The 15,003-nt window shown below is 50.4% G+C and overlaps 1 protein-coding gene across 1 annotated transcript in view; it reads right to left on the reverse strand.

Annotated features, from left to right (window-relative positions):
- Positions 1 to 1,042: 1,042 nt before the first annotated feature.
- LOC140713879 (neuromedin-K receptor-like) overlaps positions 1,043 to 15,003 on the reverse strand; it is an 83,223-nt gene continuing 69,262 nt past the window's right edge. Inside the window, exon 5 of the mRNA XM_073024503.1 lies at positions 1,043 to 5,319. Within this exon, the coding sequence (XP_072880604.1) occupies positions 5,010 to 5,319 (310 nt within the window). The 3' untranslated portion in view covers positions 1,043 to 5,009. The remainder of the gene's footprint in view (positions 5,320 to 15,003) is intronic.

Raw genomic sequence — 15,003 nt, forward strand, 5'->3', positions numbered from 1 at the left:
TTCTCCTATCATTTCGCATTTCCCCCTTCCCCTCCTACTTTCAAATCTCTTATTATCTTTTTTTTCAGTTAGTCCTGACGAAGGGTCTCGGCCCGAAACGTCGACAGTGCTTCTCCCTATAGATGCTGCCTGGCCTGTTGCGTTCCACCGGCATTTTGTGTGTGTTGCCCATGTAACTAACTCCTCACTTGTTCCTTTTGTGGCCAGACGCTAGAGCACATCAATACCGCATCCAGATTCTAGTTGAGATTCCAGATGGGCTTTAAACGGATCAAGAGTTGGTTTCAGAAAGTCTGTCTGCATTTAAAATGCATGAACCACATGGTACAGTTGAGATGTATGCTTAGGAAACAACAGAAGAAACTGCAGAAGACCTGTAGGGACAACAGTTTTCAAAACCATCTCTTATTTTTCATCTCAATGTTTAAGCATTCTTGTTTCTTTTTCCTACTTGTACTTTCTGTATTTTGCTGTCATCTATCTTTTTCTCTACCTGCATCTAGCAATGCCAGAAGACTGATCCCACAAACAGAACTAAGTTGATGATTAAGTACCGGTAAATTTTGTTGTAATTGATGACACTGGGTGAAGAATGAACCTTAGACAGGAGAACCCGCCCTGTTCTTAGATGCACATGGAGCAGCAGATGGAACCTTGCTGTAAAATCTCACCAGAAAATGACCTGGATTGTTTCTTTAAGATCTTGGAATTGGAATAGAATCACAACAAGTGAACTGAAAGATGAGAGATAAACAATTTTTCAAGGCTGACTGTTGCACAGTGAGGTCTGGGTTTCCCAGTGGGACTCTGTTTGCTATAATGAGGATAACAAGATTTCAGGCTTGGAGTAAGGCTGAGCAGAAGAGCTTCTGCCTCCTACATGATTAGATTCTTATCCAAACTTCTCTGCACTTGAATTACTCAATTTTCCTACATAATCTTTCCTTTATTGGGTCAAGCAGCATTGGTGGAGGGACAGGACTGCAAAATTCCCCTTGAAATTTGCCTTATTTGGAGTTGCCACATACTGAAATTCACAACCTTTGATATTTTAATTGTTCCAGATAATTGGTTTTATTCTCATTAAACAGTGTACTTACAATCATGCCAAAAATATCTTTGAAACACATATTAAAATATATTAAGATCACACTTTTCACATTTTGTCACACAAACAATATTGAAGGATATAAATGAATTCTTCATTAACCACAATCATATTTATGATTGACAATAAAGAATGTACATCATTACTTCTCTGTTCATATTATATGAATTAAGTATTGTAAGCTGTAAAGAAAATCTAGTAAGACGTACAAAAAAGCTGGATGAACTCAGCAGGTCGGGCAGCATCTGTTGAAAGGAGTGGTAATAACTTTCAATACACACAACATTGCAAGTTAATTACCCCATTCAAATACATTTAAAATCGAAGTATTTTAGATTATGTTACAATTATGCTCCACATAGATTAATTAGTAAAATGAATTAGAAAAATCTGGAAAAAAACTCAATATGCCAAGCAGATTCTGTGGAGACACAGCACTCGACTTCGTCCTTTTGTGAAGACTCTGAGATGTCACAGATGAGCACCTTTTGATTAAGAAAATAGCAAGTGAAAGGGCAGTGCTGGGTGATACGAGAAAGAATTGGAAGACTTGTGTAATGCTTCTGTAAAGAACAGGAGATATTTCAATGGCAGAATGGAAGTGACAAGGGTAAATAAATACATCCGCACAACACTGAGTATTCAATGGTAGAATATGGGAATCAGAAACATGCAATATTAGTAAAGCAGAACAAAATTGTTCAGGATAGGGTCAATTAAACTGAACTTGAATTTGCCACTGTACAGATCTCATGAACAGTGAATATAGTGGGTCAGCTGAGGTGATGTCTCAGCAAGGTGTTGCCTCCAGTACCTTGATTCAGACCTTCCTACCACCCTGTGGTATTTATTCTGTTCAGTAATACAGATTTCTACATAACTCCACAGGTGCAGCATCAGAGGGATTCATCTCACCTACTCAAGGACTGATGAAGGCTAAGAATTTGCTGAGAAAGAAGTCAAAATTGCCAGTTTCATTTTAACATGAAGACCACCAACTCTCTGTGATGATGAAGCCTAGCATGAATTGAAATGATCAACGTAAAATGGCCTGAATAGGCCATCCACTCTGAAAGAAAGAAATAATTTCAACAAAGTACTGGAAAATTGATTGCTTCTGTCTAATTAGATAATAACAGTAAAACCACTGAACCATTCATCAAACTCCAAAAAAAACAATGACTGTCTCAAGGTGTGACTGTCTGAAAAAATAGATTTTTGCAAAGTTTGAAAGCTTCAGTTTGAATATATTCAGCATGTGGTCACAAGGACATCAATGCTGTGCCACAGCTGATTAGTATCAGCACCTTAGCATGTTATGGGAATGGAAGGGGCAAGAATATGCAGAAGTGGCTTATGCTGAGGAGGTGATTAGTGTTTCTGATAAGGCTCATTACTCTCATTTTACAACTGAGGAGAATTTCTGCCACACAGCTGGGGATGGTAGCCATTGGTATTCAGAAAACTTGATTTTAGAGAACACTTTAGTTGCATATTGAGAAATACTCTAACCATCTAATAAAGCATTTTTTCCCAACTTGCCATCTAAACTATTGCAAGCAATTGGGAACTGTGGAACTTCAGCCTTTCAGGTTTTTATTGCTTTGATTTGCTTAGACAAGTATACTGGAAAGCAGAGACCATCCCCACCCTCCCACATGGACTTGCAAGTACAACAATTAAGTTGGAATGCACCCGACAGCATTGATGTAAATTCTACACACCCATTTCCAATGACAGTTTGTATATTTAATTTCATGAACTACGGATCACATGACATGTTATGGGATGAAAAGGAGTGGTCAGTAATGTGATGGCTGATGTGCTCATTAGGGTTCAGTAATGAATGGAATTTATTTCACTGAGATATGGATACATTAAAGAAAGTACCGTAGAACAGAAGAGTCTGTAACTTTGTCAGTAAATTAGTTTGTGCAATAAACACAAGTCCAATTCTCAAAGTTGCTCATTAAAAACTTGAATATTAGGATACTAGCCTATAAAAACTGCTGAATAATGAAGACTTCTGATAGATTAGAATGATTAACCTGAAATCCTTACATAGTAACAGGAGATGTAACTGCAGCTCCAACCACATGCTTGACTCTCGACAACTTTAATGAAATGGACTGGCAAGACATTTAGTTCTATTAAAAAACATTCATAAATGTAACAGTTCATAAAAACCACAGCAAGCTTCTCTGAGAAACCATAGACAATATATAGCTATTTTCTTTTGAAAACAAAATCTAATATCTTAAAAATGTTCATAAATTTGCAGTACGATACATAAAACTGCAAATACAACAATTATTGTGTTTAGCTTTTCTGTATGTCATAAGCAATGATCAGATTTGTCCTGCTTTTATACAACATGACATGTTATCATGATGAGCCAGATATGATGGGATAGGGAAAAGAGCAATATAAGATCTTCTACAGCTTTGGGCATTATTTTGCATGGCCTTTTAAACCTTAACAGATTAAAATTCAATGTCACTCAGTAATAAATAGAAACAAATTGTATGCCATCATGAATATCCTCATTTAAGATCTAATTCTAATATCTTGCACAGAATGGCTAAATATGCAGTGAGACTATTGGGTCATATTAAAAGTCATATTAAAGATCTCTCTGTGCTTCAGGGAGCTGGCAATGTCTGTTAGTCACTGTGAGCACAGATCAACTTCTGACTTTTACAGTTGCTGATGTGTCATCACTAACACTTTAATTAGCTGTTTTGTACAACAGACAAAATCCTCCTGTCTTCACTTCAGAAGGTCATTTTGAAATATTGGACTTACTACACAATTAATGGATGCTTTTTGTTCTTTTTTGATATCTTATTTCTTCTTTTACTCTACTTCAAACCTGAATGTTTTCTCTAAAATACATTTAAGGAACCACAAGGCTAAGGAACTTAGCAGAAAAATCTTCATTCTCCCATTAGTAAAGCTCAAATGGGGTGAATGAATCTAATAATCACTTGTGAAATTTACATAATGCAAAGATCAGTCTAGGAGACAATAAACTGTTGCACATATCACATTTCCATTTATACATTTACTCAAATATGTTTAATGGACAAGTAAAACAATATAATTTAAAAAGCCAACATGTTTCTATTTTAACAAAAGAAATACTGTATCTACAGTCTTGGTAGTGAGAGAACAGAAATAGTACATGACACACATCCATCTTTTAATCAGCATTCCAAGAGGTATCCAGGATACCTTGGCCCTGTTTTCTCATTCCTTACTTTTTCTGGGGGTCAGGAAAAGAACAACTGTGAAATTTGAGAGCACTTTACATTCTGTACTTGCAAGCTCCTGGCTTCAGTTAATTACTTTCTAAGTATTGTTACTGCCCTTTTATTTGGGAAGGACAACAAAACTGTGGACATCAGTTTGCCAGAAATAGTAAGTGCTCATCTGATCTATTTGTGGTTGATAGCTTATTATTAATCAAGCTAACTCTTTATGTAGGTCTTTATGGAGTATTGGCCAGACAATTCTACACCTGGGCTCAATCCCATTTCTAGTTGCTTTCCTGAAAAACCTGCATTTCCAAGCAGCAATGGAGACCAGCTTGCAGAATGAAGAATGAACTTAAGCAGTGCGGTTGTGCAGCAGGCTGGAATCAACAGTGCGAAATGGAGCTCTGCTTGTTCCCTGTGGAGGCTATCAGAACTGGGCCCATTCCCTCACACAAACAATACCACTGTAGCAAAAGCTATGCACACCTCTCCAGACTGAAATGGGATTGAACTCGAGACTATGAGTCTGAGGAAGGGAGAGTTCCACCAAATAAGCCAAAGTGACATTAAAGAAACTGCCTCCTTGTTGAACAAAACCAACAGAGCATGCCCAGGTGACTTATGAGACAATGCATTATGTTACTCTATGAGCATTCATCCAAAGACATGTTCATCTGGATGAAGGAGCTCAAACTTCTGGAAGTGTTTTTGGAATTTCTTCGAGAGTGTCCATTGAAATTCATGTTTCGTAAATCCTTTTTCCTGTATGCCTCAGCACCATCACTTTCAGATGTGTCAAACTCCACTGTCATGTTAGATTCCATGCGGGTGACTGTGTAAGCACTGTTCTGTCGGGTGGGATGAAACCTGTTCAATTGAAGTTCAAGTTCATCATAGTTGGAAAATTGAATGAAAGGGCACCACTGGAAAGCTTTTTTGAACCCTGCTCGAAATCTGCAAGTACAGAAACAGTGACAGTAATGTAGCCATTAATGCATTTTGAGCTTTGTGCTTAAAAATGTAATGATTGGTTACAAAAAAGGCTATAGAACCAGACAACACCCCAGTGAGCTTCAAGCTGTTCCAGTTCACTTATGACATTGGCATCTATCTGCCAATGTGAAAAACTGGTTAGGTAATGTCCTGCTCATAAAAACATAGAACAAATCCATTGCTGATACTGCACAATCCATCTACTCTCAATCACTAGCACAGTGACGGAACTGCCATCAACACTTCTATGAAGCAATATTTACTCACCAATAGTCTCTTCACTAATGCCCAGTTTGGCAGCTTGGCTTTTTGTAGGTCCAACAGTTCAGATTTTATCACCTCATTACTCATCCAAAAAGCTGAACTTCAGAGGTGAGGTAGGAGGGACTGCCCTTGTCACAGTGTCATAAGAAACTACGGCTCAGAAACAGGCCCTTCAGTTCACCTAGTCCATGCCAAACCATTTAAACTGCCTAGTTCATCGACCTGCACCAGAACCACAGTCCTCCATACCCCTACCATCCATATTCCTGTCCAAACTTCTCTTAAACGTTGTAATTGAAATCATATCCACCACTTGCACTGGCAGCTTGTTCCACACTCTTACCAACCTCTGAGTGAAGTTCACCCTCATATTCCCCTTAAACATTTCACCTTTCACTCACTAACCCATGACCTCTAGCCAAAGTCTTACTCAACCTCAGAAGAAATATCCTATCTATACCACTCATAATTTTGCATAGCTCTATCAAATCTCCCCTCAATCTTATATGTTCTAGGGAATAAAATTCTAACCTATTCAACCTTTCCTTATAACTCAGGTCCTCCAGACCCAGCAACATCCTTGAAAATTTTCTCAGTACTCTTCCAATTTTATTTACTTTTTTCCTGTAGGTAGGTGACTAAAACTAAAACAATTAGGCCTCACTGTTTCAAGGATGTCTGTGGAGAGTAAGAATTCCAGGTTGTATACTATATACATTCTCTGATATTAAATGGAACAATTAAACCAGTGTCTTATGCCTTATGAGAATAGGTTGAGTGAACTTGGCCTTTTCTCCTTGGAGCGAAGGAGGATGAGAGGTGACCTGATAGAGGTGTACAAGATGATGAGGGGCATTGATTGTGTGGGTAGTCACAGGTTTTTTCCCAGGGCTGAAATGGTTGCCACAAGAGGACAGAGGTTTCATAATGCTTCAGTATTCACTATGGAAAAGGATCTTGGTGATTGTAGGGATGACTTGCAGCAGATTGAAAAGCTTGAGCATGTAATTATTAAGAAAGGGAATTTGCTGGAGCTTTTGGGAAGCATCAAGTTGGATAAGTCACCGGGACCGGACGAGGTGTACCCCAGGGTACTATGGGAGGCGAGGAAGGAGATTGCTGAGCCTCTGGCGATGATCTTTGCATCATCAATGTCAGTGGGAGAGATTCCAGAGGATTGGAGGGTTGTGGATGTTGTTCCCTTATTCAAGAAAGGGAGTAGAGATAGCCCAGGAAATTATAGACCAGTGAGTCTTACTTCAGTGGTTGGTAAGTTAATGGAAAAGATCTTGAGAGGCAGGATTTATGAACATTTGGAGAGGTATAATATGATTAGGAATAGTCATCATGGCTTTGTCAAAGGCAGGTCGTGCTTTACGAGCCTGTTGAAGTTTTTGAGGATGTGACTAAACACATTGATGAAGGTAGAGCAGTAGATGTAGTGTATATGGATTTCAGCATGGCATTTGATAAGGTATCCCATGCAGGGTTTATTGAGAAAGTAAGGAGGAATATGATCCAATTGGATCTTGCTTTTAGGATCCAGAATTGACTTGCCCACAGAAGGCAAAGAGTGATTGTAGACGAGTCATATTCTGCATGGAGGTTGGTGACCACTGGTGTGCCTCAGGGATCTGTTCTGGGACCTCTTCTCTTCGTGATTTTTATAAATTACCTGGATGAAGGAGTGGAGGAATGGGTTAGTAAATTTGCTGCTGACACAAAGGTTGGGGGTGTGTGGATAGTACGGAGAGCTGTCAGGGGTTACAGAGGGACATTGATAGAATGCAAAGCTGGGCTGAGAGGTGGCAGATGGAGTTCAACCCAGATAAGTGGTTCATTTTGGTAGGTCAAAATTGATCGTCGGAGGCTTTCTCCCAGGGCTGAAATGGTTAACCTGAGAGGGCACAGTTTTAAGGTGCTTGGAAGTAGGTACAGAGGAGATGTCAGGGGTAAGTTTTTTTTTACGCAGAGGGTGGTGAGTGTATGGAATAGGCTGCCAGCAACGGCAGTGGAGGCGGATATGATAAGGTCTTTTAAGAGACTCATGGATAGGTACATGGAGCTTAGAAAAATAGAAGGCTATGGGTAACCCTACATAAGTTCAAAAGTAAGTAAATGTTCAGCATAGCATTGTAGACAGAAGGTTTGCTATGTTTTTTTTTCCCTGGTAATTTCATTGAAAAACTCTACGAGATTGGTTAGACCACACAAAAAGCCGTGTTGACTATTCCTAATCAGTCTATCTATCCGATCCTTCAGAATACCTTCCAATTACCACTACTGATGTCAGGCTCACTGGCCTATTGATTTCCTGGTTTATTCCTAGTATGTTTCGCAAACCATGGAATTACAACAGCTATTCTACAGTCTTCTGGCTATGGAGGTTTTATATATCTCTGCTAGGGCCCCTGCAATTTCTGCCCTTGCCTTCCACAGCATCCAAAGGAACACCTTGTCAAGCCCTGTGGATTTGTTTACCCTAATTTGCCTCAAGACAGCAAACACCTCCTCCTCTGTAATTTCTTTAGGGTCCATGATCTCACTGCTGCTTTGCATCACTTCTAAAGACTTTGTATCAATAAGTACAAATGTAAAATATCTATTTAAGATCTCTCCCATCTCTTTTGGCTCCAAGCATAGATTACCATTCTGATCTTCCAGAGGACCAATTTTGTCCTGTTGCTCTTAATTTATCTGTAGAAGCCCTGAGGATTCCCCATCACAGTATCTGCTAGAGGAACATCGTGCCCTCTTTTAGCATCTCTGATTTATTATACTCCTCAAGTATCTCATTTGTTCCTATCTGCCTAAACCTGCTATGCAGCTCATTTTTTTCTGAACCAAAGATAGTTTATTTTACAGAGAGCAGAGTATGCTCCTGCTACACGAGGGACACTTAGGACATTTTCAGATAACCATTTGGATGTAAGAGAAATGGAGAGTTATATGCTGTGTAGAAAGGAAGGGTTAGATTGATCATGGAGAATGTTTATATAAATTACAGGCTGAAGGAGTCGTCCTGTGCCTCACTATTCCATGTTCTATGTTCTATGAACAACCCAAGGGTGGAGTTCCCTAGGGGACTGGTGTTCTGTGTTCCATGGGGTGGAGTTCTAGGGGGGTGGGAGTGTGGGGGGGTAGGAGCTCTGCAGGGGTTGGGATTCTGAGGGGTTGGGGATCTGAGAGGTCGGGGTTCTGCAGGGGTCGGGGTACTGCAGGGGTTTGGGTTCTGCAGGGCTTGGGGTTCTGAGGGGTCGGGGTTCTGAAGGGTCGGGGTACTGCAGGGGTCGGGGTTCTGCAGGGGTCGGGGTTCTGAGGGGTCGGGGTTCTGAGGGGTCGGGGTACTGCAGGGGTCGGGGTTCTGAGGGGTCGGGGTTCTGAGGGGTCGGGGTTCTGAGGGGACGGGGTTCTGAGGGGTTTGGGTTCTGCAGGGCTCGGGGTTCTGAGGGGTCGGGGTTCTGAGGGGTCGGGGTACTGCAGGGGTCGGTGTTCTGCAGGGGTCGGGGAACTGCAGGGTTTTGGGTTCTGTAGGGGTCGGGGTTCTGAGGGGTCAGGGTTCTGTGGGGCTCGGGGATCTGAGGGGGCGGGGTACTGCGGGGTCGGGGTTCTGAGGGGTCGGGGTTCTGAGGGGGCGGGTTTCTGAGGGGTCGGGGTACTGCAGGGGTCGGGGTACTGCAGGGGTTTGGGTTCTGTAGGGGTCGGGGTTCTGAGGGATCGGGGTACTGAGGGGTCGGGGTACTGCAGGGGTTGGGGTTCTGAGGGGTCGGGGTACTGCAGGGGTCAGGGATCTGAGGGGTCGGGGTTCTGCAGGGGTCGGGGTACTGAGGGGTCGGGGTTCTGCAGGGGTCGGGGTTCTGCAGGGGTCGGGGTTCTGCAGGGGTCGGGGTACTGCAGGGGTCGGGGTTCTGAGGGTTCGGTGTTCTGCAGGGGTCGGGGAACTGCAGGGTTTTGGGTTCTGTAGGGGTCGGGGTTCTGAGGGGTCGGGGTTCTGTGGTGGTCGGGGATCTGAGGGGGCGGGGGTACTGCGGGGTCGGGGTTCTGAGGGGTCGGGGTTCTGAGGGGTCAGGGTTCTGAGGGGTCGGGGTACTGAGGGGTCGGGGTACTGCAGGGGTTTGGGTTCTGTAGGGGTCGGGGTTCTGAGGGGTCGGGGTTCTGAGGGGTCGGGGTTCTGAGGGGTCGGGCTTCTGAGGGGTCGGGGTACTGAGGGGTCGGGGTACTGCAGGGGTTGGGGTTCTGAGCGGTCGGGGTACTGAGGGGTCGGGGTTCTGAGGGGTCGGGCTTCTGAGGGGTCGGGCTTCTGAGGGGTCGGGGTACTGCAGGGGTTTGGGTTCTGAGCGGTCGGGGTACTGAGGGGTCGGGGTTCTGAGGGGCCGGGGTTCTGAGGGGTCGGGGTACTGCAGGGGTTTGGGTTCTGTAGGGGTCGGGGTTCTGAGGGGTCGGGGTACTGCAGGGGATGGGGTTCTGAGGGGTCGGGGTTCTGAGGGGTCGGGGTACTGTAGGGGTCGGGGTTCTGTAGGGGTCGGGGTACTGAGGGGTCAGGGTTCTGAGGGGTCAGGGTACTGAGGGGTCGGGGTTCTGAGCGGTCAGGGTACTGCAGGGGTTTGGGTTCTGTAGGGGTCGGGGTTCTGTAGGGGTCGGGGTTCTGTAGGGGTCGGGGTTCTGAGGGCTTGGGGTTCTGAGGGGTCGGGGTACTGAGGGGGCGGGGTTCTGAGGGGTTGGGGTTCTGAGTGGTCGGGGTTCTGAGGGGTCGGGGTACTGAGGGGTCGGGGTTCTGAGGGGTCGGGGTACTGAGGGGTCGGGGTTCTGAGGGGTCGGGGTTCTGCAGGGGTCGGGGTTCTGAGGGGTCGGGGTACTGAGGGGGCGGGGTTCTGAGCGGTTGGGGTACTGCAGGGGTTGGGGTTCTGCAGTGGTTGGGGATCTGAGGGGTCGGGGTACTGAGTGGTCGGGGATCTGAGGGGTCGGGGTTCTGAGGGGTCGGGGTACTGAAGGGTCGGGGTACTGAGCGGTCGGGGTTCTGAGGGGCCGGGGTTCTGAGGGGTCGGGGTACTGCAGGGGTTTGGGTTCTGTAGGGGTCGGGGTTCTGAGGGGTCGGGGTACTGAGGGGTCGGGGTACTGCAGGGGTCGGGGTTCTGAGGGGTCGGGGTTCTGAGGGGTCGGGGTACTGTAGGGGTCGGGGTTCTGTAGGGGTCGGGGTTCTGAGGGCTTGGGGTTCTGAGGGGTCGGGGTACTGAGGGGGCGGGGTTCTGAGGGGTTGGGGTTCTGAGCGGTCGGGGTTCTGAGGGGTCGGGGTACTGAGGGGTCGGGGTTCTGAGGGGTCGGGGTACTGAGGGGTCGGGGTTCTGAGGGGTCGGGGTTCTGCAGGGGTCGGGGTTCTGAGGGGTCGGGGTACTGAGGGGGCGGGGTTCTGAGCGGTTGGGGTACTGCAGGGGTTGGGGTTCTGCAGTGGTTGGGGATCTGAGGGGTCGGGGGTACTGAGTGGTCGGGGATCTGAGGGGTCGGGGTTCTGAGGGGTCGGGGTACTGAAGGGTCGGGGTACTGAGGGGTCGGGGTTCTGAGGGGTCGGGGTTCTGAGGGGTCCGGGTACTGCAGTGGTCGGGGATCTGAGGGGTCGGGGTTCTGAGGGGTCGGGGTACTGAAGGGTCGGGGTACTGCAGGGGTCGGGGTTCTGAGGGGTCGGGGTTCTGAGGGGTCGGGGTTCTGAGGGGTCGGTGTACTGCAGGGGTCAGGGTTCTGAGGGGTCGGGGTTCTGAGGGGTCAGGGTTCTGAGGGGTTTGGGTACTGCAGGGGTCGGGGTACTGAGGGGTCGGGGTTCTGAGGGGTCAGGGTTCTGAGGGTTCGAGGTACTGCAGGGGTCAGGGTTCTGAGGGGTCGGGGTTCTGAGGGGTCAGGGTTCTGAGGGTTCGAGGTACTGCAGGGGTCGGGGTTCTGAGGGGTCGGTGTACTGCAGGGGTCAGGGTTCTGAGGGGTCAGGGTTCTGAGAGGTCGGGGTTCTGAGGGATTTGGGTACTGCAGGGGTCGGGGTACTGCAGGGGTCGGGGTTCTGTAGGGGTCGGGGTTCTGAGGGGTCGGGGTTCTGAGGGGTCGGGGTACTGCAGGGGTTTGGGTTCTGTAGGGGTCGGGGTTCTGCAGGGGTCGGGGTTCTGAGGGGTCGGGGTACTGCAGGGGTCGGGGTTCTGAGGGGTCGGGGTACTGAGGGGTCGGGGTACTGCAGGGGTTTGGGTTCTGAGGGGTCGGGGTTCTGAGGGGTTGGGGTTCTGAGGGGTCGGGGTTCTGAGGGGTCGGGGTTCTGCAGGGGTTTGGGTTCTGTAGGGGTCGGGGTTCTGAGCGGTCGGGGTTCTGAGGGGTCGGGGTACTGCAGGGGTTTGGGTTCTGAGGGGTCGGGGATCTGAGGGGTCGGGGTTCTGAGCGGTTGGGGTACTGCAGGGGTTGGGGTTCTGCAGTGGTTGGGGATCTGAGGGGTCGGGGTACTGAGGGGTCGGGGATCTGAGGGGTCGGGGTTCTGAGGGGTCGGGGTACTGAAGGGTCGGGGTACTGAGGGGTCGGGGTTCTGAGGGGTCGGGGTTCTGAGGGGTCGGGGTACTGCAGGGGTTTGGGTTCTGAGGGGTCGGGGTTCTGAGGGGTCAGTGTTCTGAGGGGTCGGGGTACTGCAGGGGTTTGGGTTCTGTAGGGGTCGGGGTTCTGAGCGGTCGGGGTTCTGAGGGGTCGGGGTTCTGAGGGGTCGGGGTTCTGAGGGGTCGGGGTTCTGCAGGGGTCGGGGTTCTGAGGGGTTGGGTTTCTGCGGGGTCGGGGTTCTGAGGGGTCGGTGTTCTGAGGGGTCGGGGTACTGAGGGGTCGGGGTTCTGAGGGGTCGGGGTTCTGAAGGGTCGGGGTTCTGCAGGGGTCGGGGTTCTGAGGGGTCGGAGTTCTGAGGGGTCGGGGATCTGAGGGGTCAGGGTTCTGAGGGTTCGAGGTACTGCAGGGGTCAGGGTTCTGAGGGGTCGGGGTTCTGAGGGGTCAGGGTTCTGAGGGTTCGAGGTACTGCAGGGGTCGGGGTTCTGAGGGGTCGGTGTACTGCAGGGGTCAGGGTTCTGAGGGGTCAGGGTTCTGAGAGGTCGGGGTTCTGAGGGATTTGGGTACTGCAGGGGTCGGGGTACTGCAGGGGTCGGGGTTCTGTAGGGGTCGGGGTTCTGAGGGGTCGGGGTTCTGAGGGGTCGGGGTTCTGAGGGGTCGGGGTTCTGAGGGGTCGGGGTACTGCAGGGGTTTGGGTTCTGTAGTGGTCGGGGTTCTGCAGGGGTCGGGGTTCTGAGGGGTCGGGGTACTGCAGGGGTCGGGGTTCTGAGGGGTCGGGGTACTGAGGGGTCGGGGTACTGCAGGGGTTTGGGTTCTGAGGGGTCGGGGTTCTGAGGGGTTGGGGTTCTGAGGGGTCGGGGTTCTGAGGGGTCGGGGTACTGCAGGGGTTTGGGTTCTGTAGGGGTCGGGGTTCTGAGCGGTCGGGGTTCTGAGGGGTCGGGGTACTGCAGGGGTTTGGGTTCTGAGGGGTCGGGTATCTGAGGTGTCGGGGTTCTGAGCGGTTGGGGTACTGCAGGGGTTGGGGTTCTGCAGTGGTTGGGGATCTGAGGGGTCGGGGTACTGAGGGGTCGGGGATCTGAGGGGTCGGGGTTCTGAGGGGTCGGGGTACTGAAGGGTCGGGGTACTGAGGGGTCGGGGTTCTGAGGGGTCGGGGTTCTGAGGGGTCGGGGTACTGCAGGGGTTTGGGTTCTGAGGGGTCGGGGTTCTGAGGGGTCAGTGTTCTGAGGGGTCGGGGTACTGCAGGGGTTTGGGTTCTGTAGGGGTCGGGGTTCTGAGCGGTCGGGGTTCTGAGGGGTCGGGGTTCTGAGGGGTCGGGGTTCTGAGGGGTCGGGGTTCTGCAGGGGTCGGGGTTCTGAGGGGTCGGGTTTCTGCGGGGTCGGGGTTCTGAGGGGTCGGTGTTCTGAGGGGTCGGGGTACTGAGGGGTCGGGGTTCTGAGGGGTCGGGGTTCTGAAGGGTCGGGGTTCTGCAGGGGTCGGGGTTCTGAGGGGTCGGAGTTCTGAGGGGTCGGGGATCTGAGGGGTCGGGGTACTGCAGGGGTCGGGGTACTGCAGGGGTCAGGGTACTGAGGGGTCGGGTTTCTGAGGGTTCTGGTTTCTGAGGGGTCTGGGTTCTGAGGGGTCGGGGTTCTGAGGGGCAGGGGTACTGAGGGGCAGGGGTACTGAGGGGCAGGGGTACTGAGGGGCAGGGGTACTGAGGGGTCGGGGATCTGAGGGGTCGAGGATCTGAGGGGTCGGGGTTCTGAGGGGTCGGGGATCTGAGGGGCCGGGGATCTGAGGGGTCGGGGATCTGAGGGGCCTGGGATCTGAGGGGTCGGGCTTCTGAGGGTTCGGGATTCTGAGGGTTTGGGGTTCTGAGGGGCCGGGGTACTGCAGGGGTTTGGGTTCTGAGCGGTTGGGGTACTGCAGGGGTCGGGGTTCTGCAGTGGTCGGGGTACTGAGGGGTCGGGGTTCTGAGGGGTCGGGGATCTGAGGGGTCGGGGATCTGAGGGGTCGGGGATCTGAGGGGTCGGGGATCTGAGGGTTCGGGGTTCTGAGGGGCCGGGGTACTGCAGGGGTTTGGTTTCTGAGCGGTCGGGGTTCTGAGGTGTCGGGGATCTGAGGGGTCGGGGTTCTGAGGGGTCGGGGTTCTGAGGGGTCTGGGTTTTGATGGGTCGGGGTACTGAAGGGTCGGGGTTCTGAGGGGTCGGGGTTCTGAGGGGTCCGGGTACTGCAGGGGTCGGGGTTCTGATGGGTCGGTGTACTGCAGGGGTTGGGGTTCTGAGGGGTCGGTGTACTGCATGGGTCGGGGTTCTGAGGGGTCGGGGTTCTGAGGGGTCGGGGTTCTGAGGGGTTTGGGTTCTGCGGGGTTTGGGTTCTGCAGGGCTCGGGGTTCTGAGGGGTCGGGGTTCTGAGGGGTCGGGGTACTGCAGGGGTCGGGGTACTGCAGGGGTCGGGGTTCTGTAGGGGTCGGGGTTCTGAGGGGTCGGGGTACTGAGGGGTCGGGGTACTGAGGGGTCGGGGTACTGCAGGGGTTTGGGTTCTGAGGGGTCGGGGTTCTGAGGGGTCGGGGTACTGCAGGGGTTTGGGTTCTGAGGGGTCGGGGTTCTGAGGGGTCGGGGTTCTGAGGGGTCGGGGTACTGCAGGGGTTTGGGTTCTGTAGGGGTCGGGGTTCTGAGCGGTCGGGGTTCTGAGGGGTCGGGGTACTGAGGGGTCGGGGTACTGCAGGGGTTTGGGTTCTGAGGGGTCGGGGTTCTGAGGGGTCGGGGTACTGCAGGGGTTTGGGTTCTGAGGGGTCGGGGTTCTGAGGGGTCGGGGTTCTGAGGGGTCGGGGTACTGCAGGGGTTTGGGTTC

This window comes from Hemitrygon akajei, chromosome 2 (assembly GCF_048418815.1).
Source record: "Hemitrygon akajei chromosome 2, sHemAka1.3, whole genome shotgun sequence".
Taxonomy (NCBI): Eukaryota; Metazoa; Chordata; class Chondrichthyes; order Myliobatiformes; family Dasyatidae; genus Hemitrygon; species Hemitrygon akajei.